The 27,386-nt window shown below is 40.4% G+C and overlaps 2 protein-coding genes across 3 annotated transcripts in view; one reads left to right on the top strand and one right to left on the bottom strand.

Moving 5' to 3' along the window:
* Positions 1-27,386, top strand: part of KYAT3 (kynurenine aminotransferase 3) — a 339,782-nt gene that overhangs the window by 289,133 nt on the left and 23,263 nt on the right. The window lies entirely within an intron of this gene.
* Positions 1,807-25,442, bottom strand: LRRC8B (leucine rich repeat containing 8 VRAC subunit B). 2 transcript variants are annotated; one of them, XM_079981322.1, is made up of 6 exons: positions 25,028-25,442; positions 14,320-14,366; positions 11,785-11,887; positions 7,591-9,750; positions 4,964-6,476; positions 1,807-4,835 (listed from the first exon to the last, which is right to left on the bottom strand). In XM_079981322.1, exons 4-5 carry the CDS (start codon positions 9,724-9,726, stop codon positions 6,204-6,206), a joined length of 2,409 nt encoding a protein of 802 aa, XP_079837448.1. In that variant the 5' UTR covers positions 9,727-9,750; positions 11,785-11,887; positions 14,320-14,366; positions 25,028-25,442; the 3' UTR covers positions 1,807-4,835; positions 4,964-6,203. The 2 variants fall into 2 exon arrangements, with proteins under 2 accessions (XP_079837448.1, XP_079837449.1); XM_079981323.1 differs by lacking the exon at positions 14,320-14,366.

Genomic DNA, 27,386 nt, shown 5'->3' with positions numbered 1-27,386 from the left:
ACCCAGGGCCAAGCCATGGTTTAGCTTAGTGTTACGTCTTAACCCAAGCTTAATGCTAGTCTCACTCTAGACAAACTATGAGCTGTAGAAAAGGTTTTCTCTAGCACTATGTGCAAACAGAGCCTTAAGAATAAAAGTTATCTGTCAAGTTTTTAAACAAATTATAAGAATATCTAGAACACTGCACATGCCTTTGAAAGATTATCAGTTTGTGGGAAGGGGGAGGAGAAAAAAGAGATTAGGGGGCTGTTGTAAAAGTGCAAAGAGGCTAAAATACAGAATCAGAGATCTACACCATTATTAAGAATTTAAGAAGTTTCTTTTTGGATGAGGCCGAAGGCCCGTCTAATCCAGCCTCCTCTTCCCAGTGGCCAACCAGATTCCAAAGGGATTCTTATCAACTGCCATTCTGAGGCATCCTGGCTCCGATTCTTAGATCTTGGTGTTTTTGATTAAATGACATAAGCTTTCCTCAAGAAAAGATTGGTCTGCCCATGCTGGTGGCATCTTGCCTGGGCTTTCCTATCAAAAGCAACGAAGATCAGACTATGCTAAAGTAATCACCTCTAGTTATATTTTGTCAAATGCAAAAGCTCCGGTATCAAATCACAACTCAAGATTTCTAGCCCACTGAAAAGCTTGGGGAAAGTAGCAGTTGTGGCTTCTAAAAATGGATAATATAGAATGTGTTAAAATTTGCTTTCCCACCTAGCTGCCACTCCACAGCAACCCAGACCAAAGCTGAGCAGAGACTGGCCGTTGACATTTCTGCACAGAGAATCTGCCAAACACGGAGGGAGAAGAGTTTTAACGCATGCCTGCACCAGAGACCATTTTGTTCTCTGCACACACTCCCCTCCTCCTCAAGTAGGTTGTGGAAGTTTGGTCCCTATTTCTACACTTCTTTCAGAAAACATATGATAGCATATATATGCTGATCACTGATTTGTTTGGCTGTGAGTGGGGAACCGTTTCACCTCAAATTTGGAAGTCATTCTCTGCCAGCCACTGGACATTATGTAATATTGTTGCGGAAAAACTTTGTTAAGAGTTTATTCAAGAGTGCACTCTCAGTAGCTGCTGAAGATTATAATATGGCACAAGAGAGCTTATTATGCCCCAATCGTTAAATGCTTTATGGTAGTCAAAGCCACCATGCAGAATTCACCTTAACATAAAGTTGGTCCAGACTGCTAACTTACGTTTTGATGCTGAAAATTTTAAGATCTTGCACAGAGCTGGATTTATTTATACATGCCTTTTTAAAAGCTTCTGCAAAGCTGGTAAAATTCATTTTTTTAAATGTAGTTTTCTATTGCACTGGTATACTTCCACATTCTGCATTAAGACAAGCCTTCCCCGAGGCCTGAGGGGACAGTTCCTATACCAAGTAACCAAATATTTTTTCCATGTTTTGGACAGCAGCTATAAAAGCAGTTGGCAGTAGCTATATAGAATGTTTGAATTTTTTCCCATGGGAAAGTAAATAAAAATTAAAATCTAAACATTTAATATTTTAAAAATGTGAGTATATATTTTTAAATTGTATCAGACTGGTGTTTAGCTATTAAAAGCTGCTAATATTTTAATTCCTTCATACTAGATAAGTAGCTTACTAAGTCAGCACTTACATCTTATAGGTGAATTGATACATATGCATAATTTCCTTCCATTTAAATTAAAGGGAACAAAAGAAAAATGACTACCTTTGGGTTAAGTGGGGCTCAGTTTTTAATGCTAGCCAGGCGTCACTAAATCCTGACCCATTTTTAATGAAGAAAAAATTAAGATGACACAAATACAGGATTGAGCGTAGACAACTTAATAGAATTTTATTCAAATATTTTTTTTAACAGAAATTGCCAGTATATGCAAGACCATATTTAAACATTCCCTCTCTACCCCCCAGCAGCATTACAGTGAAACAAACTGAAAAGCCATTGTGTATAAAATAAATGCTATATACAAATATGGGTTGTGGTTAACATAGCTTGTCCTATAATTAGGAAGGTGATTTAGATTGCTGAAATTCTCTTCAATGCAATATATTAAGTATGAAGATGGGAAACAAAGCAGTTTTCAAAAATACTCACAGTTCAGCTCTGCCATCTGAAGTGTGAGGTCAGAATACAGAAAGGAAACAAAAGGCACACTGTGGCATGCAATAAGGCCAGAATTACCAGCCTTTAGATTTCTTGCTCTTTGTGAAAAATGTTTTGCAAAAAGATTAAAATAAGACATTAATCAAACATACTTTTTAAATTCTTATGCTCGTGTTATTTAATTCTGAGTTAGTCTGTATTTAGGCAAATGATCACGCCCTCATACCTGTACGGCCATAGCCTTTTAAAGAGATCTTTACCTTTCCGAGTCAATGTTATCCATGCTTTCTTTAATAGCCTTTTCCTGGTCTCACTGGTTTTTTAGAAATACAGCACAGAAGACTTTTTTTGATGTTACTACTACGCATTTCAAAATGCCCCCAAAAGGGGTGCCAACATGGTACCTTCCAGCTGCAGCCAGCTTAATTGTCAGTGATGATAGGAGTGGTAGTCACGAGCAGCTGGAGGGAACGACATCAGCTACCCCTGTGTTGGATGATAAAATAATCCGAGTGGAGGGAATGTTCAAGAAATCAAGGCCATTCTTAAGTCCATGCACTACTAAAAAGGTGGACCAACACATGATATAGTTAAAATGCAGAGTGTCAGTAATCTCTACAAGTGTGTTCTCAGCAATGCCCAGTTGGTTTTTTGTTTGATTTTTTTTTTGTTCAAAAAGCAGGTCTTTAAAGTGGAAACAAGAACTTCCTTTTAAAAATAAACAAAGGTGTCCATCAATTTCTGAAACTTAAAATTTTTTAATATTTTTGTGAATGTTTTATAACTCTTAACACAGTTATAACACATATACAACAATGTCAAGACTTTAAAAGTTTCAGAACAGAGTTCTGGCCACAGTGATTTAAACCATTCTGGTGCCACCGTACACCAACATTAATGACATCTATTTGTGAGATGACTGTTGGTAAGCACAAGTCAGAAGCTGAGTAGGACCAGAACAGAGCTGGAAAGAAGTAAAAGATGACAGAGGCAAAAATGAGTACACTGTAGCTGATTTTGTGATGGGTGAACAAGGTAACATGAAGGCCAAAAAGCTAATTACGTCCACAATCTTTTCCTAGTACAAATTCCTCAACAGCAGCCACTCTCTCATTGCCATGTTCCAGGTTTGTATCTTTTACATGACAGGAAAGAGCCCCATCTGGGTAGATTCTGAAACATCTAGACTTTGTTGCCCAATGTAGTCCTATGCATTAAGCATATTTGTGTTCCGTTATGTAACAAAACTTAATTTGAATATTAGAAACCAAATGTGAAACATGTTTCTTGGCATGCAGATGTGAAAAGTACCCCAAATTATTAATAAATCGCACCTTGGGGTGAAAACAACCCGGGAGAATTGGACCTGTATCAGATCCATGAAAAAACACAAAGCTTATTTTTTTTTGTTCCCTGAGAGCTATTTAAAAAGGTCTTTGGAATGTAATTATTGTGATGGACTGATGTCAACATGGTAAGATACTACTGGAGAGATTAACTTAGTTTTGTGGCATTAAGATAAAGTAAGCTATTTTTAAAAAGGAGCAAAGTAAAAAAAAATAGTCAATATAAAATAGTTACACAAGAACTTTTCTGATATCATGCAGCCTGATCTACAAAATCAGCATATGGAATGCTACATTATGTGGCAGAATAAGATAAATTTTCTCTGAATGCATGCTAACAAGTTCACAACATAAACAGGGGAGGCAAAAAAGATGATGTCTCAGCAGCATTGAAGTAGATGCCATACCCAAATGCAGTTGGAGCCAGGCATGAAGGGTGTGGCCTGAGGGGGCCGTTGCCCTGGGTCAGTTTTTTGGGAGAGCATATTTAGGCACCCTTCCACCTGGAGGGCAGCTGAGAAGGACACAACATACCATATCATTTGGGTATGGTATCTACTTCAATGCTGCTGAGACATCATCATCATATTTTTTTGCCTCCCCTGTTTATGGTGTAAACTTGTTAGCATGCATTCAGAGAAAATGTACCTTATTCTGCCACATAATGTAGCATTCCATATGCTGATTTTGTGAGATCAGGGTGAATGATATCAGAAAGCTCCACCACTGCAGTCATGCTTAGAATATTGAAATCAGTGAGATTTCAATTAATCTGATTAATTTAACCCTTATTCATACACAAAGAATGGTATGTTACAGCAGTTTTCCAAAGCACATGACAGGCTGAATCCAACCTACGATAGTTGTACATCTTTCATCTTCTTTAGTGACTTACATAAAGAATTACATAAAGAATTATCTTACTCTCAGATTATCTGGGAGTGTTCATATTACCATATTTTTTGCTCTATAGGGTGCACCGGACCATAGGGCGCACCTAGTTTTTTTTTGGGGGGGGGGAATAAAGGGAAAAAAATTATTTCCCCCTTCCAGCCCCAAAGAGCAAAGAAGCCAAGACAGCCAGTGGGATCCATCCCGCTCGCTGTCTTGGCTTCCTTTTTAGCAACAGGGCTGGGGCGGGGGAAGCCCAAGCTTCCTCCGATCCCAGCCCCCAGAACGGGTCCGGGAGCGGGGGTGAGGTTGTACGCAACCTTGCCTTCGCTCCTGGAGATTGCTGCTATCCGCAAGCCTTCTGAGCCCGGCGGGAACTCCCACCGGGCTCCGGAGGCTTGTGGATAGCTGCCCAAAGCCCGGGGTGCACAGCGCTGCGCTCCCCGGGCTTCGGGCTGCAGGCTGCTATCCGCAAGCCTTGGGAGCCTGGCGGGCACTCCCGCCTCACTCCGAAGGCTTGCGGATAGCTTCCTGAAGCATGAAGAGCGAGAGGGGTCAGTGCGCACTGGCCTCTCTCGCTCACCAGGCTTCAGCGAAAGCCTGCATTAGCTCCATAGGACGCACACACATTTCCCCTTTCTTTATGTAAGTCACTAAAGAAGATGAAAGATGTACAACTATACAATCAATAAGACTTAAATTAGTCATGTGCTTTGGAAAACTGCTGTAACATACCATTCTTTGTGTATGAATAAGGGATAAATTGATGTTGCCCAAACATTTTTAAGGTTAGAGTTGGATTATTATTTTTTGTAAAAAAACTTCTACATTATCTGTTAATACTTAAGAACAGCGGTGTTCTCCTTATTTGCTTGTAACTTGACATACATATTTGAAATCTCCTCCCAGTAGTGCATCAGAACTCCAATTGGGGAGATGCAAGAAAATACCAAAAGACAAAAGAAAAAGAAAAAAAGCCAGATATTGAAAATGACCTCCTACATCATATATTAAGGTTCTATTGCTGCCTCAGGATTAGAGACAAGCACTAGAAAACTGTACTTGTGTACACAGTAATTTCTTACTTACTTATAAGCAAAAGTATCATGTTGCAAAACACAACTTTGAAATCATTTCCCCAGTATAATAAAATGAGTGGTGTGGTGACAGAGGGAGGGTCTTTGTGAAAACTGTCCTATAGTCTTCACAATGACCCTCCCACTGTCACCAACACCCAATCATGGTGAATGTGTGAAAAGCTATGGGTGAGATCCAGAGCTGTCTCCTGCTGCATTGGATTACACTTCTCCCTCCCCTCCTCCTGCAGTCAACATCCAATCTGCTGTGGAGGATCCCCCAACCCTCCAATGCAGATTATGAGGGCTGATGGGGAGCTGCAGAGTGGGAGAAATGGTACGTCCTGTTTGCAAATATAGAAGTCCACTTTGCAAGAAGGATAAAACAATTGGATATCTCCCTTTGTTTGTTGGTCTTTACAGTCATTTGTTGAAAACTACACAATAAAATGTTATGGGGAAACGACCCTTACTAGACTCGGACAAACTATATATTCACCTTTCCCAGTCACTCAAAACCACGATTACACTACCCACTTAACTTTCACTCTTTAATTCCAGTTTCAAATTATTCATGGTATATATGTATGCATATACTTGCCTAATATTTATTTTTGTTTGTTTAAGACTTAAATGTGTGTGGGGTTTTTTATCAGCAGAAACTTGGGTCAATGCAGGAAAAACAACAACACCCTTGCATTTCCCTTCTTGCCAGCTATACTTTCCTTTAGAGCTATTATTTAAAACTCTCAAGAGGAATTTGTTGCTCTGCACAGAGAATCTCAAGCTCAGACTTTGTCCAAGCACATTTGCATATGCTCTGTTACCCTAAGGGGGAGAGTTTTTAGCAAGTGTTCTTCTACAATTAAGCAGCTCCGTTTCAAAGAGTTACATTCCTCCAGTTCGGCAGGCAGCAACTCCAGGTAGTTTCCTTTAAGCTCTAGCTGAACAAGGTTGGAGAGTTCTCCAACTTTAGGGGACAAATGCATCAGGCTGTTATGTCCCAGTAGGAGATACTGTAGCTTTCTGCACTGAAATAATTCATTTGGAAGTGCCTCAATCTAAAGAGAAAAAATAAAAAAATACATAATATTGTAAGGTCATTAATTTACACACACAAACACACAAAATCAGTTAATGTATATATTCCTAAATCATGCTGATCTAGAGCCTAGGATACATGCATTCAGTGAGGGCTATCTCTCTGTATCCTTCCACACCCCTCTTTTATAAATGTAGATGGTTGAGAAAATGCCCATTTCATTGTGGAAATCCCCGGCTGATTCACATGACCTGTTTTATGCCTAATTTTCAAATAAACAAAAGCAGGATAAGCAAAGAATTAATAATCTGAGCAACTTGCTATAAGCCCAGTGAAACAATCCTTCATGGCGGCACATCAAAAGTTAGATGTTGAGCTCCCTGCTTAACACTTACATTTGAAGCAGGCTAATGGGGCAGGGGAGGAGACAAATAGGTTTGAAACCAATGATGTATGAAGAGATTGAAGTAAGCTAGCTTTGTGAATGCTGTATGCTACTGTTCTAGCTGAAATAAGTCAGGAAAATGGTTTTGACAGATACAGATACAACAAGAACTCATAATAAAGATAAAATACTTCCCCACTCAAGTACTGAAAATTGGATTTTCTTTCCAGAGTAAGAACAGAGAAGAGGTTTTTCGCTCACTGCCTGCAGCAGGACTACTACTACTACATTGGAAAGCATTTTATTGCAGTGAATATAACCGGTTGAGGTGTGTGGTACCCACATGTTTTCTGGTTGGCAAATATGCCCATGAAATTAAAAAAAGGTTGGCAACCACTGCTGTAATATATTGCAGGACTGGGCTTTTACCATGCCTTCAGTCTTGATTAACTTTTTTTCTTAGCTTTTATTTTACATTCACTTTAAAGCAGAAGGGTGGGATTCACCTAATCAGTCCTGGCAGCAGAAGCCCTGCACAAGGACTTCTGCTTGTGCAATGGGGCTTCCTCTTACCAGCCATGCACTTCCCAAGATCAGCTTGGAGCAGGGGTGGGGAATGGGAATTCCCAGGACAGTGTAGGGGGACGGGAAGGGGTACTGCTCATTCTGGCAAGCTGGACTGCTTGCACAAACGGAATGATTGCAAGAGTGCAATGCTGAATTCCGCCAATAGTTTGCTTCTACTTACGTGATTCTTTGTCACAGCAAGGTACTGCAGGTTTGTTAAATACTGGATTTCATGTGGAATGGATGTTAGCTTGTTATAACTGAGGTCCAAATAATGTAGCTTTAGGCAAAGAAAAAGTTGCGGTGGGATTTTTTTTATGTTGTTATGATTTAAATAGAGCTGCTCCAGGTTTGCTAAAGCTCCGATCTGCACTGGGATGTAGGAGATGGTGTTGTGCCACAATTTCAGGCAAGAAAGGTTCTCAAGGTGTTGAAAACTAATGATTTCTTCTACTGTTCGTATATTATTGTCCTTTAAGTCTATTTCATGCAAATAGTTCAGGCTAAAGATAGAATGTGGAATGCGCTCCAAGTCACAGCTGATCAATTCCAAAGTTCTCAGGTTAAGCAATTTCTTCAAGTTGGTCAACACTAGAAGTTTTTTCCCCTCATTGTCAATAGATAATTTTTGTAGTGAAGGCAACTGGTCTGTAACCACCTGAGGTATGCGGGAAAGGCTATTCTTTAAGTGAATTGTTTTCAGATTCACAAGATCCTGAAAGCCCTCATTGTAGAGACCATTCTGGTTTTCTAGCATATAACATCCAGTCAAATACAATTCCTGCAAGTTACTTAGATAGAAGATCCAGCGTGGAATCTTTCCCATATCAGCTAACTTTAGACGCAGGATTTTTAAATTCTCTTCTAAGAAGTGCAGTGCTGGAAATTCCACAGTTAATGATGAGTGATAAATGTTCAGTTCCTTGAGATTGGGTAGCTGGTTTACAGATGCCGGAAGCTTAACCTCAGGAATAAGTTCTAGGGTTAGAACTTCTATCTCTGTGAGTTCAAAGATGTCATCTGGAAGACCACTAAGCATAAAAAGGTGAAGTTCCATCTTATCCTGGGAATTTCGTACCAGTTTGCTTTTCAATCTCTCTAAAGACCATTCATTATTTAGACTGATCTGCTTCAACTTGTTTTCACTCACCTCAGAGAGGAATATTGAGAACCGTTTTGAATACAGAGGATCATACTGGTCTGCTAGGTGAAGAATGAAGGCAAAGTCATTTTTTACATCAGGAATATCACTGTAATTACTTTGCTCCCTCAGCTTCTCAAAAGAATATTGTTTGAGTGAACTTCTCAGCATCCATAACAAGCTGTAAGTGCACGTCAGGCCATACAAGATCACTATGACAACATAAAACGAAGCTAGCACTTTAAAAATTTCTGCTAGTGAATAAACACACTGGTATCTCTTGTAACCAGTAAAGACTTGAATATCCGCCACACAGTCAATTTCTAGTGTAATAAAGGTTAAATAATAGGGAACGTAAATCATTATTAGTATAAATACAATGACCTTGATCACAATCTGTTTTAGGTACACACGATAGATGATATCCTTTTGTTCAACATGCACCCTGAATCTTTTGACTTTTTCAAATATTGATTTTGCTTGCTCCCCTTCTTTTCTGTCTAGAACATTTGAAGAGCTCTCTCTTCCAGCTGTTTCCAGCCCAGTCTGCGAGTAGGAGACAGACTGTCGCTTGTTCTCCAATTCTGCTATGTTGCTTGGAGAGGAAAGAAAGGTCTTAGATTTGGAGAATGGCTGAGGCCTCACAGACTGTTCAGCAACTGTTTCCGACAGCGCACGTGTTGTCCAGGGAGAATCAAAACATTTGTGTAGTATGGCTACAAAGTGTTCCAGCCTTGAACTTGTGCTGGGATAGTAAAGCCAAAAATTACTGCAAGCAGCAAAAATGAAAGTATGAAGAAGCACTAAGTATGGGAAAAATTTGGCAAACCAGTGAAGCTCTCTCTCGTAACACACAGCATCAATGTAAGAATACTGCTGTCGATGAAGGTAATTCTGGATTCTAAGAGGGAGCACTATTGGCGCTGCAGAGCTGGAGGATACATTAAGGTTGTTTTTCACCAGATCCCAAGGCACTGCACAATGATTGTCAAACTCAAGCTTGCAAGGAAGACAACATAACAATCTAGTTTGAGTGAGTTGGAGAGCTCCAGCAAGGACAGCAACAAGCAGCATTATCATGGTGAGGTAATAGCAGAAGACATCCCACCATGGTTTCAGGATGTGGTATGATGATTGGGCATCTGCTAAACATCTGAGTTCAGTTAACGTAATCATGACTTGCTTATGGAACAGTGGCAACTGGAAATGAAAAACAAGTGATAAATTCTTAGCTGAGAATACAGATATAATTTTATTTAACTAATGAAAATATCAAAACATTTGTTAAGATTTCAAATATAACAAATATTGTTGTTACAGTTGCTATTCTTCTAGTCATGTAAGGTGTACATTGTACAACATAACAACAATAGCATTCAGCAGACACTAAAGATTTTGATCCAAGTTAAGTTGAACACATGTAGTCAATGCATGATAACCTGGATTACTGCAACTTACTCTATGTGGGGCTGCCCTTGGGCATGGTCTACAAGCTGCAGCTGGTGCAGAAAGTATCCACCATACTGTTGATGGGAGCACATGGCCAACATATGACACTACTGCTAATGCATTTGCAATGGTTGCCCGTCTACTATCGAGGTCCTTGTATAAACTTACAAAGCCCTGAACAACTTAGGTCCAGGTTACCTTAGGGCAGGGGTCAGCAACCTTTTTCAGCTGTGAGCCAGTCCACCGTCCCTCAGACCATGTGGTGGGCCGAACTCTATTTTGAAAAAAAAAATGAACAAATTCCTATGCCCCACAAATACCCCGGAGTTTCATTTTAAATAAAAGAACACATTTTACTGATGTAAAAACACGCTGATTCACGGACCGCCCATGGGCCGAATTGAGAAGGAAATTGGGCCAGATCCAGGCCACGTGCCTTAGGTTGCCTACCCCTGCCTTAGGGACTGTCTGAACTCTTATATCTCAGCTCAGTCGCTGAGATCATCTGCAGAAGCATCACTGGTCATCCTGAGTCAGCAAGGCACGTCTGACAGCAACAAAAAACAAAAAACCCAAGCCTTTAGCCCAATGCTGTCAAATGTTATGCCAACAGGGATTCAGCACACACCTTTAACTTTAAATGGCATCTGAACACTTTTGTATACCACCACACTTTATGCAGACATCAAGAAAGCATCATTCTGTAACAGTTTCGTGGATGATCTCATATTTTAATTTTTTACATGGCTTTTAGTATGTGTGTGCACGTATATATAAACCACTTTGATTTTTAAAAATATAAAATTATACAGATATAACAAAAATGTAATCAATAGAAAAACAAATATGCAAATTCCACCCACACCGATTGTGTTACTTAATCTAAACTGCATTGAAAGGGAACTTCCAAAACCCCAATTTGAATAGCACACCTATGCTTCTTGACAACACCACAGTTTCCACTTAGATGGTCCTTCCAAACTTATCTCCACTGCAGAAATGAAGCAGCTACCCCCAAAGGCAAGTGAGAAGCCATGCAGCGTAAGCCTATATATCAGCATAGAAGAGCACTCAAATTATTGCCACCGTCCACTTGTTGAAACGTCTGGTGTTGGAGTTCTGAAGAACTTCTATTGCTTTTGTTTACTGATCATCTGCTATATCGTATTTTTCGCTCTATAAGACGCACCAGACCATAAGACGCACCTAGTTTTTGGAGGAAAACAAGAAAAAAAAACATTCTGAATCCCAGAAGCCAGAACAGCAAGAGGGATCTGGCTTCTGGCATAGCCTCTTGCTGTCCTGGCTTATGGGATAGCCGCGCGCAGCCTCTCCCGGGCAGCGGGATGAAGGCTCCCCCTGCCCGGAAGAGGCTGCGCACAGCTAAGGCAGAAGGCTCCCCTAGGAGCTGTGCTCCCTTTAAAGAGCACATGGAGCGTGTGTGCGGTTCTTGGGGGCTTTTCCCTGAGGAGGGCAGCCCTTCTCGCTCCTTGGGGAAAAGCCCCCAAGAGCCGCACACATGCTCCACGCGGCTCTTTAAAGGGAGCGCTGAGCAGAGCCTCCCGCCTGCATTTGCTCCATAAGACGCACACACATTTCCCCTTACTTTTTAGGAGGGGGAAAGTGCGTCTTATAGAGTGAAAAATACGGTACATGGCATAAACCTTTATCTTTGCTAAATAAATGTGCTTACAATTATTTCTGAATCCCTTAAATTCTAGCTTTATTAGAAGATCTCTGCTGTAATCATGCAACTTAAATACTGGACATGATCATTTTACTTACTTTACTTATCAAATGGGATGAGACACAGAACCACCATCTTCAATCAGGTGGTCTGCACCTTTTAAAATTCCTTAGGCAAGCCATCTTCAGAATCGTCTTCATCCTAGGACAAAAGCAAAGATTCAAATTGAGGCTGCATATATTACACAAAGTGGGTAAGTAATATCATCTATTAGAATTTCAATAATGTGGGGCAAAGAGTTTCTTAGGAAGCCATCAATTTCTAAAAATGCATGTTTTCATTAAATTCTGTAGTAGCACAATGAATAAATGCAGTACCATTCAAATTGGGCAGTTACAAGCAACTATCCTTAGGAAGCATAGTATTAGCTTAACAATCATACTTATCTTCCAGATTTCCAAACTGACCTGTATTGTCAATTGTGCTATATTAAATGACTTTGAAATACCACATTTCTTGTTTACTCCTTGCTTAGATGCCAGTCTCCGTTGCAAACAGAAAAATAGATTTTGACTTGTGGGGCGGCTGGGACTTTCCCCCCTTGTCTTCAAATAAACAAAGATATTCTAAAACATACATAAATCCTGACAGACTTTTAGTTAGGAGGCCATGGATCAAAATGTATTTATGCTTAGGATTACTAGTAGTCTCACTTTTCCATACTACTGCTAGTTTCCCGAATGTTTCCTGAGGCTGTAAGTCTTCCCTGTGTGCTGGAATGAATCAAGGGAGAAGCTGGAGAGAAATTAGTATTATTCAACAACATCCATACTGTTGTATTATAGCCCAGAAACAGACATCACATGAAGCTATTGTTGGCGAAAAGCCTACATCGCCAGTCAGTTTCCATGTACCTTTACTTTTCCTAGAGAAACATCTTTGCTTCAAGATCAAACTTAGCTTATAAAATAATGTCCTCTTGAAGATTTTGGTCCAAAAAACGTCAACCTTCTGGTTTTGTTCAGCTCCAGAGTTTTATCTTAACACACTGAATAATCAGATTTAATGTAGTACGTTGCTCAGATCCTCCAAATAGGTTTTAGCTCATGAAAGCCATAAAAGCTTTTCAAAGTAGTCTAACTCAATTTTCAACATGTACTAAAATTAGGCTTTACAGTAACCAAGATGATCCCAGCTTAGTTATACTGACAGTGTAAAAGTAAGGACACACCTTCCTATTCATCCTTCCTTAAGCCCTGGCTTGAGGGCATCAGAGCATGAAACTACATTCTGTTAATGAAATAACCATAAAGGGTGCAATTATATATTTCAATCTCTTGAAATCCTTAAGGCAACTAAAAGGAGCAATTAATACTTGTGGGAATATTTGTTTTCCTAAATAGTGTAATTAAGATCTTACTTTCTAAGCTCTCTAAATTTGCAACTCTGCAGTTGAGATATGATGATGCTCGCTCTCTTGAGTATTCAACAGCTTCACTTTTTTTTAGAAAGCAGCCAACATCTCACCCAGCCTTATTTAAAATGCTTTGGCAACCATTAGCTGATCTACGGCTGGATCTCCATCAATAACACATTTCACAAGGCCAGAACATCTTGGCCATATTTTTATACCCATTACAGAAATCAGTAGTGTTGCGCAAGTACATCTGGTTTTGAGAGCATGAATACAGTGAACAGATACTGACATGTGGCTTTCTGTTCTAGAAAGATCAAATCAAAAATAACATGGATAATTGTTTCTGCCACACAGTACAGACTTTTCAGTCTAACAGTTTACTTACCATCTTTAGGAAATTTGCCATAAGGTTGCTTGCAGCAAACTTTATAACAAATTGTGTTTTAAACGGTTTATTATCTTTATTATTTACATATTAATTCTGATCCCTAATTTGCATTTTTCAATTAGAGAATCAGACTAGTATTTACCATTTGCCATATTAAAGTATCTTCATTCATTGTATAATGATTTTAGTTTTCATCCTAATGCTAGGACAGTTAGTTTTATTTCTGAATATATATTCCAGTCCCATTTTTAAGTACGTCTTAAAAAACCAGCAGAGAGAAATAAGCTTTAGATTTTGCTAAAGCAGTGGTTCTCAAGTTTTTTCTCTGGGCCACACTTTCAGAATACAAATTTGTTTGCACCACATCAATTTTTTTACTGATAAGAAATACATTGGAAAACAAAACTAAACAACTCCTGGCAGTGCTTGATTTATAACACAGAACACAACTACTTTATAATATGATCATGGGACATCCAGAAAGTATAAAACAATGCAGCTATATAAGAACATGAATCATTCCCAAAATATAATTATAAACAAGTTTTATCCAGCACTCTGTTCTAAACGCGATTCTGGGTCTCAACTAGGATTGTCTGCAGTATCCTATGGTGTTCTTGCTCTCATTTTGAAAAGACATCTATCCATATTCTGCAATTAAAAATTACTATTTTGATGTTACCATACTGAAATAATTGATTGTCCTTGAATCTTCCCGCCACAGTTCACAGTTGCTATCCTCTCCTGCCATACCAATGTGGCCTGCCACACCCTTTGAGAACCACTGTGCTAAGACAACAGAAGTTTTAAAAGCAGGTATATTCTTACCTTTTAAAGGCCAGTCAGTCGTAATCTCTTCTAGAACTTGACAGTTCCTGCAGAGACATTGCTGAATTAGCTACTGCAAATTTACAACACAGAGTCACAGAATGTATTCTAACAGTAGGCACATAACCCCAAATCTCCTAATTATACTATATCTAAAGTGTCAGTTCCTACATTTGCTGAAAAATAATTAAACCTAAGGCACCGCCTAGTGGCATCCTTTATGCATAACATTTATGCATTTCTGGAGTGAAGGAATTGTTCTGCTTCAGAATAAGGCACAAAACACTAGCAAGTAGGGTTTTTTTTTTTTTTTACTGAAACCTAATGCAATTCTAAGGGACGCGGGTGGCGCTGTGGGTAAAACCTCAGTGCCTAGGACTTGCCGATGGTATGGTCGGCGGTTCGAATCCCCGCGGCGGGGTGAGCTCCCGTCTTTCGGTCCCAGCTCCTGCCCACCTAGCAGTTCGAAAGCACCCTTAAAGTGCAAGTAGATAAATAGGTACTACTTTATAGCGGGAAGGTAAATGGCGTTCCGTGTGCTGTGCTGGTGCAGGCTCGCCAGAGCAGCGATGTCACACTGGCTATATGACCCGGAAGTGTCTGCGGACGGCGCCGGCTCCCGGCCTCTAGAGTGAGATGAGCGCACAACCCTAGAGTCTGTCAGGACTGGCCCGTACGGGCAGGGGCACCTTTACCTTTACCTTTTAATGCAATTCTAATAAAGTTAACCTTGTAAATACTGGAAATATAGAGGGATGTTTTCTATTGGTGAGATTTCATGATACTGTACATCTAAAAACCATATACATTTGTTTCATATCTATACAAAATACAACAACCCTGTATCCAAGATATAGGTAAATTACTATGTACAGAAATAAGTTCATGGTGACTTTCTGGACAAAACTTGGCCCATCCGAAAACATCAGTACACTAACTGCAGGGGTTGGATTAGATATTTGTTGAGGTCTTCCTCAAGCTCTAAGATAATGGCTACCCAACAGAGTTACAAAACACACAGTGTAGTGACTAAAAAGGGGGAAAGTGACACCAGAATGAATATGGGAACTAGAATAATGTTAAGTCTCTTGCTATTAGCAGATATAAATAATTCTATGGGAAATAATAAGACGAAACTGCCATCACTATGGATGGATTCAGACAGACTATGGTCGGGAAAATTTAAGACTTACAGAATCTACTTCCTTTCTTTTCATTTGAGTGTTGACATTCATTTGAACCCTGAGGGTTCACTAAACTCAGGTTCACTAAATTTAGGTGCAAAGTAGTGGCCCAAGGAGGCCAGATGTCATGTGGTGAGTTAGAGGGTACAGCCAATTATTTATTGAACTCCATAATCTAAACACCAAGATAACTAACTTATATAAGTACAAATATATATATCTGTGTTGTCACAAATCAGAGATTCCAACACAAAACTTGCCTAATGATCCACACAAGGATCTGATCAAAGGCAACCAATATATACACAAATGTTTAACCATCAATTAGCATGAAGGTTCAGAGATGAGGATGGCCACAAAACATTATTTTTACATTTGCCATTTTAAATATCTTTACACTGGCTTATGTATTTTATTTTTATTTAGAAAAATGTATACACTGATTCAACAGATGGTTGTCTAGGTAGTGTACATAATAAATTATCCATAAAACATGGGTAAAATCAGCAAAACTGTTAAAGGCTATATAAAATAATCAAAAAGCAGAAAAAGCCAGTAAAGCATTTTAAAACAAATATAGATAACTAAAATATAGGTCTTAGTAGGCTTGCTGAAATAAAGTGTTCAGCAGGCATATAAAACAAAATAGTGAGTGACTTAGACATCTATCAGTGACTCCAATCTATCTTCTGCTCTCAACTGTGCAATTTTGTGCAATATTGTGCAATTATCATAATTCTATGATTGAGCAAGCTTTCCTAGACTTTTGATTTTCTACATTTCTAGGTGACTGCAGAGGAACACCAATGCAAAATTTCAACATGGTTGGAGATTACAGTTGTCTGCCTCCCTAAATCATTACAGGTACTAGACAAGTCATGCACATCTATCCAAAGGCTATAATCTACCAATGCTGTAAGAGCCCCAAGGCTTCAGTATGCAGAAGCTTCATTGTTTAACCAGCATACTCACACACAAATAAACTTAAGATCACAGTTTTACATTCCCTTCAGAGAGCCCATCTTTCACACTCTGTTATCTTGCCACAGAAAAATTGTAGTAGTGGTATTAGGAGGATAAGGAATAATAACTGGAAAGTGCCTGACATAGCAAATTCCATGTACAATAGAGCTTGCTTACTATACCTGTCAGATAAAAACTGGTGATCAGTTGTGACAAATACTAAAAACATTTCACTTGGACCTCAATTCAAGCTGAATTAACTGATCCAGTATGAAACTTGAAATACCAGGTCAGTTACAAAAGGTAAGAACTTGATGACACCTGGATTTTATAGCATCAGATTACAACAATAAACAGTCAGTCCTGGAATCTGAATGTGTGCTAGGACTTATACTGCCCAATTCCTGTAACAGATATAAGAACACCTCCATTATTAGAAGCACATTGTTTTTAGTATGTTACTGAAGGCATTTGTATTTGATTGGATTTTCCAACTTTGAGGCAAACATTGTGGAATAGTTTTGTTGGGAATGACTAATTTAATTAAAATTAGATACCTTCTACATCTCCTATATTGTAAAGATACTTATTCTAGGAGCTGCTTATCCACCGTATTAGCAATGAATCTTTATGAAGAAAGTGCGTCTTCCAGAATTGGCTTAATGGATAAAACAAACTGCTCACCTAAGAACATTTTTTCTCCGACCTGAAATTTGTATTCTACAAACAGAACAAGAAAAGCAAGAGCAACAGCGTCCATAATACTTATAAATAATCTGAATGTTGCAACAAGATATAACCAGAATAAAAAGAAACCCTGACACAACAGAGCCTTTCAACAACAGAATTTAGCAATCAATAAAGATTTGGATCTGAATCTATAAGTAAAAATAGATTTCAACAGACCACTGGATTCTTTCTCATTAATTACATAAGATAAATTAGTAATGCCGTAAGAGGGTGGTGGGGAACCCCCGGTGCCCATTTGGCCTGCAAGGTCATTTTGGCCAAACCACCCACACCTGCTGTAAAGGTAAAGAGAATGCTGGGCTGAAGGGGTGGGGTTGAAGGCCCCAATCAACTGATCAGATTTGTACAGTTAAATACACATCAGTAGTCCATTGGGATTTTCATCAGAACAGTAGTCCATGCAACAAGGTTCAGTCTAGCCCTAATACACATCACAAAGTAAAGCTGTTTCAATATGGTGTAGCAAATACTGTTCCAACATAAAATTACTACATTCAGAACTGATACTAAAGGCTGCAATTTCCATTCAAGACAAATTTAACAGGTTCAATAAAGCTGAACTACTCCAAATAGCCCTTTAATTGGCCCTGTGCTCGGGATACAAATTATGTTGGGATGTAGGTAGAAGATTTATATATTGTTATATGGACAAGTATTCAGCAATGGAGAATAAGCTGGAATTCCTTCACTTTTATAAATACACTGTTATCTATATGTTCATTCTTCTGGCATTAATCTTTACCCATCTTAACAGGAAGAAAAGCAAGTTGCTTAGAATCCTTGTAATTTCCTTCACCTGTTTGAATTCCATCAAACTGCTTTTCTATACAAATACCCAAAGCAGCATACAGCTCAACTCCACAGAGAGACGAATGCAGAAAGCAGCTTTCTATCAAATAATATCAACAACCAGAGTGGCCACTAACTGGTGGTGAGTATTGAACCTAGGTTTCCAGGGCTGAACAGAACCTCTTAACCTTGTTCTGAAACTAGTACCAGTGCTTACTCTTATTTTTAAAGTGGAGCTTAGAGCAGGTGGTGCTCAGTTTTGGAAACCTGGGTTCTACTGAAAAGCCTCAGTCATATAAAGCACATGCTTTACTATGGAACTGAATATACTGCAATTCAAGCTACAAATCAGAAATCTAATTGTTTACTTAACATACATTCACAGCCATGTTCCAGATATGTACGTACAGATTGTGTCAGAAGCACGCAGCACCACTTCTAATCCTTATTGCAAGAACCATTAAAAACACAACGATAATCTGATTTTTTTCATACTGTTCTAACCATGAGTAAGAATAATCTCTGTTCTCCATACAGGATCAATTGTTCAAATTCTTTTGGCAAATTCAAAGAGCAGGTGCTTAGCCAGAGTACTAACACGTCTTCTCATAGTTCATCCACTACCCAAATCAAATGAGTAACTATAAACACACAAATGTATGGTCTTTGTTAAGAAGTTTTCAGCAGTCTGAAATATAAGTCAAGGTCTATGCTCAGTTGTTAGAAAGCTATTCAACAGCTTTCACATCAGCATGTTGCATACTTTTGCAAAACTCCTGAAAATTTTTCAAGTAGAAAGTGAAATGCACATTATTTTAATTATAAATAATATTTGAAAACTAAATGTTTTTGTTGAACTGTTGCACACCATGGACACTATTTCTCACCACTGGCAGTCCAGCTTTAAAGCCAAAATTTCTATTGTTTCTACACCTCCAGTCTTTTCGGTACTGGTATAAGAGTTTATGAAGCACCCTGAACTCATGTTCTAAGTAGTTTTCTGAAAACAATCTTATATACCAACCCTCTCCAACTTGGTCCACATCTAAATTGTTCCTGTGCTTTCTGGACTTGCCGTGTCTCTGTACCTCTTCTTCAAACTTTTAGCCAAGGAATATTTTTAGAGAGAAAAGCAGCAAGTTTACTCTTTGCAACTTTTATTTTTAGAAATCTGGATAGTATGCCATGAAACATCAAAACTTGGGCCAAAATGTTAACAGTATCATGAAATTATACATTGGTCAAATGAAGCAGATATGCATGTGCTTGCTTATTCCACACAATTTATTCTACCTCTGCTAGTCAAGACAAGAGGCAAGGAGCTATCCAAGGTAATGAAATCCCACTCTGTGGGACTGCTGGAAACAACTGTGCAAATACAACCTCCAGCATTATTATAAGAAGGGCAACCAGATGCATTAGTTGATTGAGCTCCCATCCTTTAATAAATACATAGAGGGGGAATTATTTAATACACTTGCTAAAATTCCTTCTACATAAATATTAATGACACATCTTCCACTGAATGGTGAGACTAGTCTAAATTAACAGTTACCAAATTTGTTCATAATTATTGGCTGCTAGTTAAAATAAATTTCAGCTCAGCACGGGCCTGGGTAAATATTGTTAACACAGACATACCCAGGAAGTAAACATTCTTGAGCTAGTTATTAATATTTCCATACCACAGCACAAATGAGTGTAAACACTCACTGCCCCGGCTCCATATGTCAGAGGACTTTGGGACAGGGAAGGAGTTGGTAGCAAGGACACAAAGAGGCTGACTAGTAAGCCAAGCCAACATTTGCAGAACACTGATTTACATGCTATCTTATTAAAGGACAGTTGCATAAAAGGAGCAAGTACACATTTTCATGAGTATTCCTTCAAGTTATAGTTTACTCTATATTAAAACTTCCATAAAACAATTTACAGAAGTGCTTATACATAAGACTGGTGCAGCAATGAGTTATTGCTAAAGAAAAAATTCCATACTATTTCATCAGTCTGCAGTGTTAACTCTTCCCCCATTCAAGATTCTATCTTTTGTAAGACAGATAACATTAACAGCCCAATAAAGTTATTGTTCTGAGCTTGCAGGCACAGAACAGGCACATTCTTAAGAGTTTTGCTCAACTCGAGTTAAGGTCACAGTAAGTAATATTTAAACAAGATGTTTAATGTTTACTCTGAATCTTAAAGATCAGTTTCTCCCTGCCACTTAACTGTCACTTTTTCCATCAGTATGACCACTGGACAAAGATCCCCAAATATGTCAGCTTAATTTAAACTTTGCACAGCCCTCCCTAGTAAGTTTCAGTTCAGATATAAATTATGAAATACATATTCCAGAGATTATTTATTTTTGTCTACACAAGACGAAAGTGTCAATCTAGGGCTTGCTACACCAACAAAATAAGTGCTTTGACAATAATTGGGTTGGCATAATGTCACAAGAATGTATTTTGCAGACTTGAGATACTACACTGACATAATAGGAGGTATGTCATCAACATACAACACACGAGCCTTACTTTGCAAAACTAAAGCCCTGAAAACAGGAAAACACTGAGAAGGCAGTTCAGAGGGCCTATGTTCTGCCCTTAAAGCATTACATGTTTTAGAATGCTAATCAACATTAAAATAAATATGGTCTTAAAAATGTTACATCACAACCATGTTTTAATATGACCAGAGGCTCAGTTTCAATTAAGTAGCCCAGTGACTTATAAGAAAAATAGTCACTCTTGAAACTTGAGTATTAACATGCTGGGTTTTTTAATGTTTTACTATGATAGGTTAGAAGGAAATAAGATCAACAAATTTGTCACTGAAACGTAGTGCAGCACAATGCTGTACATATTTACTCATAAGTCATACTAAGTTCAGTGATGCTTACTAATATTTTTTAGTGTTAGATGTATTTGTATATTTATACTGTATGATTTATGGTTGTGTTGCATGTTGCTCTGGGTGCATTTAGTAGAAGAGCGAGATGATGGTGATGATGATGATGATGATGATGATGTGATTCTTTCATGTTATATATTTGCAACCTTAACAGTAGAAGCAACTCTCTACCTGTGGCAGACATTTATAAGTTTTTTGATACAGGTAATGAAAAGGGAGGATTCATGCTTAACCAACTCAGCAATTTAGCTTTTATATACATTAATTCCTTCTTAATACTGTACATATATGATGTGCATATCCTCATATTATATAACATGCCCAGAGACTTCTACTCAATTATTGAATGAGATGGTCAGTTTCCTTCTTTTTATCTTCTGACAGATTTAAATAGACACTTTTGACTTGACTAGTGAGCTCTATGATTAGTTGTAACAGCTGTGTTTTGCTTTCTGGATGCATATCAAGCATGATAAAATGCAGAAGAATCCAGCTTTTCGGAAAGCAGATACATTACCCTGCAACTGTGTCAGATAGGAAAGACACTGAGATGGCACAAGTGTTTTTAGCATGGTTTTGTGAAACAGCATAGCAATTGCACTCTAATAACCCCTGTTCACTTTGAGAAAAGATATTTCCAAATTAGCAATTAATGTCACATTATCTCAAGTTACAGGCTAGCCTTTTAAAACAGCGTTCTTTGTAAGCAAGCAGCTAACTGACTTGTGAATTTTACAACTCAAATATGTTTGTTTGGTTTGGAAATAATTTGGGATCTATTTCACACCAAAAAAATTAGAAGCACACAATAATGTTTTATTCTACAACTGAGAAGCATATTATGATATTTCATAATAAGGGCCAGGGCTGGGATACAAGGGCTCAAGCAATCTTTCATCTACTATCAACTCAGTGATCTGAAAGTAGAGAGACATTAATTATCTTCAGTAAAATACTTTTATTTTCCTGAACTGTTGTTACTTAATAACACAATTGTTTTGTTACTGCTACTGGTTCTTTTTTGTTTTGTTGATTTGAAATTAGTGTGATTGGTTAAGATGTTTCAATTGTAAGATGCTTGAGCACATTTTATGGAAAGGCAGGATAAAGAACATTTTAAACATGCTTCTTTGGAAGAAAGCCCTAGCTGCCCAGCTCTATCAGCCTCACTAGCTAACAAGAGACATTTTATTCTACACATTAAATCAAGGGTCAGTTCATTCTGAATATCCGGTCACCAAACTTAGTTTTGGCCCTGGATTCAGATTCCTTTGCAGTTCATGGGTGCCTCATTTAGCAGTTTTATTCACATGCAATCTGGATTCATGACAGAAAAACAAGTAATCAAAGATTATGGTGTCATTGGATACAAATACATAACTTAAGTGAAATTTCATTTTGTGAGTCCTAAACTGTACCCAAATGATAGATTCAGAATTTACAAAAAGGTTTCCTTCTGGGATTACATTTCAACTTTTGAAAATAATGTTTAAATAACCTGGCTGGCGTGCCTTCTACTTGGAGAGACAGCAACTAACTCTTGTCTGTACTTTCTGTTCCTGACACTTCCAACATAGCAGGAAGCATAAGTGTTGCTTAATACCTTGAAACCAGATAGTGTGGTGCAGGACATGCCAGTGCCCATACTGTGCCCACTGAGAAGCAGTGTCTGAGAACACCACCAATTGGCCTGCTCCAACCCAAGGATTTCAAGAGCCAGTTATGTATCGGCACACGTGTGCAGCTATTAAACACCAAGTCACAGATACCGCCTAAAGGCATATTTTAAAAGCAGGGAACACATGGTAAACTCTCTTTCCAACTAACTCCAGGAAAGTTCAAAGATTGTAGAGGAAAAGCAGCTTAATGACGCATTTGACCATCAACCCATACAGGTAACCAAACCTAATGTCCCAAGAGCAACAGAGACTATTTCTTGAAAAGAACTTCGCTGGAGATTGCAGAGTCCTTACTGGGTCACAGTAAACTAGCTGGTAAAGCATAAGATGAACTACTATTTTAACTCAATTCAATAAATTTTATTGTTTATAGCCAATGGCCATCACAATACAATACGAGCACAAATCACACAGCAACAAAACAAAAGACACTGTATGCACCAGACAACTACTATTTGTTATAAGCCCATTTTAAATATGCCAGTGCACAGTACTTAAAGAAAACGGAAGTTTGCCCCAATGGACAATAGACAATTTGTAAAAGTGAAGACATTCTAAAGTGTTGTGTAAATGGTTTCAACACACATTTTCCTATGTTCAAAGGTATTTGTTTTCAGGCACAGAAAACCACACTTCCCACACATGTCTGTCTTTACCGTAAGACCACCAGCCTCATGCCTATAAAGATAGCAGATACACATCAACCCTTTTCTCCTAGAAATCCCTCCTTATGGCTCCAGCAAGTGGAAAGTGTTTGTGGCCACTTAAGCAGCGAAGCTGGAACAACAAAGTGTTTGTGGCACCTTAAACACTAACAAACTCGCCTAAGCTTCCACATACTATATATATAATGTGAAATGAAATCTTAGATGCACTTTTATAAAGCAGCCCCAATAAAACCTCCCACCGTTATTTATTTTATTTATTAAATCTGTATGCCGCCCTTCTTCTGAAGATCTCCGGACAGCTCACAGCGTAAAAATATAGGATAAAAACACACAAAATACCTGCCCACAGACTGTCCCGCCAGAGTGGTGCATGCTCTGGTTATCTCTCGCTATGGCAGACCAACACGGCTACCTATCTGTAACTTGGACTACTGTAATGCGCTCTATGTGGGGCTACCTTTAAAGGTGACCCAGAAACTACAACTAATCCAGAATCCGGCAGCTAGACTGGTGACTGGGAGGGGCCGCCGAGACCATATAACATCGGTCTTGAAACACCTACACTGGCTCCCAGTACGTTTCCGAGCACAATTCAAAGTGTTGGTGCTGACCTTTAAAGCCCTAAACGGCCTCGGTCCAGTATACCTGAAGGAGCGTCTCCACCTCCATCTTTCTGCCCGGACACTGAGGTCCAGCGCCAAGGGCCTTCTGGTGGTTCCCTCATTGCAAGAAGCCAAGTTACAGGGAACCAGGCAGAGGGCCTTCTCGGTAGTAGTGCCCGCCCTGTGGAACGCCCTCCCACCAGATGTCAAAGAGAAAAATAACTACCAAACTTTTAGAAGACATCTAAAGGCAGCCCTGTTTAGGGAAGCTTTTAATGTTTAATAGGTTATTGTATTTTAGTGTTTTGTTGGAAGCGGCCCAGAGTGGCTGGGGAAACCCAGCCAGATGGGCGGGGTATAAATAATAAATTATTATTATTATTATTAAAACAAGAACAATACAAACCAATACCCCACACAATTTTTTTAAAAAAGTTTCACTTTTCAGTAAGTGTTTCAGTCTTTATCACAAGACTTGGTGGGCCTCGGTTGCAACCGACTAACCCAGCCACCCTCTCCCCTCTGGCGGGGAAGGACAGCTGCTCAGCAGGTAGGAGCAAACTCTTAAGGGTCCCTTTGCTCCCCCCCCCCAAAAAAAAATTATATATATATTTGAGGGGGGCCCTTGCTGTCCATGTTTCCCTTTTTTTAAGGGAAATTCCCTCATTCCGAATAGGATTCCTCGCAAGAAAAGGGAAAAGTTGACAGCTATGGGGGGCATTTTTAAAAGGGGAATTCCCATTCATATATGTGCACCACGTCATGTGATCGATTATGCGGGCGGGGCTTAGCTGTCCTCCCTCCCACCCCAGTATTTTATTCAAGTTGGCCCCCGTGGCTCAGCACATGCCCAGAGGCACTCGTTTCCTCCGAGTTTCCAGTGAGCAACAGCTTAGAGAAGATGGGGTGGGGGGTGGGGACAGAAAGGGAATAAACCGATCACCTGAGCTGGAGTAAACAGCCTGCCAAATCCTCGAGCGCCTCAGGACGTGGACGGAGAAGGTGAGGGGCGCCCTCCGCCAACGTCCCACCTGAGGGGAAGGTAGGTCCCAACTGCCCGTCGCCGGTTCCAACCGCCGCAGGTTCCAACTGCCACACACCGCTCCCCCCCTCCCAGGTAAGCTTTGACAGGTTCTCTCTCGCGCCCTCTCAGCCTCCCTCACCTGAAGCTCGCCTCGCCGCCGCCTCCTGCTCCTCCTCCGCCAACCAGCCAGGCTGGGCGCCCGGTCGTCGTCGTCGTCGTCCTGCTCCTTCTCCTTCTCTTCTTCCTCCACAGCACCTCCGAAGAAAGAGAAAGCAGCTCCTCGGGGAGGGAAGAGAAAGAAGAGGTTGATGTTTTTTAAAGCGAGGAGGAGGAGGAGAGAGAGAGGCGGCTCGCGCACCGGCTTCAACCGGCGCTTCTCCGGCTCGAGGCTCCGCCCCCCGCTCTTTTGTCGCGTCACGGGGAGCGTCCGCCAATGGCGGCGCGGCTGGCGGAACCGCTGACTGCTGCGCGAGGAGGGCAGCGCAGAAGGGGAGGGGGGAAGAGAGGGAGATGGAGGGAGGGGGAGAAGGAGGGGGCGAGGGTGGGGGTGTGGAACAATGGGAGGTGGCGGCTCGCGGCGGCGGCGGCGGCGGGGGGGGGGGGGCTGAGACAAAAGGAGCCCTCGAGCCGTCATCGCGCACACGCGCGCGAGAGACGCTGTTCGGCCCGCCTCGTTCTCCCCTCATGGAGACGTGCGCGCATGTGGGAGATGCGCCTCAGAGCACCCCGCGCCGGGGTTGCCACGCGCCAGGAATTTCCCGGACGCGCGCGGGGTGTGTGTGGGTTATAACCTGGATGGGAAATGGGGTAAACGTCCGGGAAAGTATGGCAGCCGTTGTCGGCAGTGCTGTTTGCGCCGATTTGCCATAAAAGTAGCTCAGAAACCGCATGGGGTGCCGTGCTTTTTAACATGTGCCTGAAACACATGGGATGTTTGGGCTGCAGTGTCTGTTCCATCTAAAAATCCCAAGGAGGGGGAGGCTTTAGAAAGTGGCACTTAGTAGCAGTTTTTAGGATGGATGTGGGCAAACAAGGTAAAGGTAAAGGGACGCCTGACCATTAGGTCCAGTCGTGGCCGATTCTGGGGTTGCGGCGCTCATCTCCCTTTACTGGCCGAGGGAGCCGGTGTACAGCTTCTGGGTCATGTGGCCAGCATGACTAAGCCGCTTCTGGCGAACCAGAGCAGTGCACGGAAACACCGTTTACCTTCCTGCCGGAGCGGTACCTATTTATCTACTTGCACTTTGACGTGCTTTCGAACTGCTAGGTTGGCAGGAGCAGAGACCAAGCAAATGGGAGCTCACCCCGTCGCAGGAATTCGAACCGCCGACCTTCTGATTGGCAAGTCCTATGCTCTGTGGTTTAACCCACAGCGCCACCCTTGTCCTGTGGGCAAACAAACTGACACTAAATCCAGGTAAGTTGGAGGTGCTGTAGACTCTGCTGGATGGTGACTACCAGGAGGTCAGATCACATAACACCATTGTCACTGGTCGCCAGTGCATTTCCAGATTGAACCTAAAAGTGTTGGTTTTAACATTTAAAGCCCTAAATAATTTGGACCAAAGCCCAATGGAAGGGCTGCCTGCCTGCTCCCATACTGATCTTCCTGCTTTACTCTTAAGATCAAAAATGGACAGGCGAGTCAGAGGGCGGCTAAGCTCCCATTTCTGCGGCTGACCTAGCTGGATGCTTTCTTCTGCCTCTAGTTCCTGTTTCTCCCACTGCAAGAGAAAACAGGTGGCTAGGCAGAGTTGCACAAAAGACAGGCATACAAACTACAGCCTTTCCTCAGCATGAATTGACTATATCTCAGTTAGAAACTTTTCAATTAGCACTGTTATGAAGCTCTTCCTTGACTGGAGAAGATGCGGGTATGTTTAAGTCTTGCCTGGCAACTATAGCAACTGACGGCCTGCTTTGCTCTTGCATAAAGTGTGCAGTCTGAAAGCAGTACCTCTCTCTCCGTCCCCCCAAAATGTGGATAGCTTACAGTCTGCCAAGATTCCTAACTACAACTCTCGTTAAAACCCAAGCCTTAACTGGACTATACAATATCACAAAACAAAAATCACACCTAGAGTTTTTTGCCTACATCTGCACTTTGCCACTTGCCACAGTGGAAAATTGTGGGGTTATTGTTTTGCATCATTTTTTTCCTGTCCTATCAGGGGCTCTGAGAAACAACCCAGTCTTGGATCCAGCCCTGCTGTGCCCCTAATGCCTTGTTTTGTGACCTTACGATTGGCTACTGACGGTGGAAACCCCAATCAGTAGTAGCATGTGTTCTGCTCTGCTTTTGGAAGGCATAGTGAGAGCTTCCACTTGGCAAGCACAGAGGAAGCAATAAATAATTCCATAACAGCCAAAGGAGCTTCTCTGCTGGCAGAAGGATACCTTTGCCTCATCCTATCCCCTTTCAGCAGTGTGGCTCAGGGATTATGATTGTTTTGTAAAGCAAGTAGAAATATGCTCCTTGTTCCTTCAAATATAAACAT

The sequence above is a fragment of the Podarcis cretensis genome (assembly GCF_951804945.1).
Source record: "Podarcis cretensis genome assembly, chromosome: 6".
NCBI lineage: Eukaryota > Metazoa > Chordata > Lepidosauria > Squamata > Lacertidae > Podarcis > Podarcis cretensis.
This window is presented reverse-complemented; position numbering and strand designations above follow the sequence as displayed.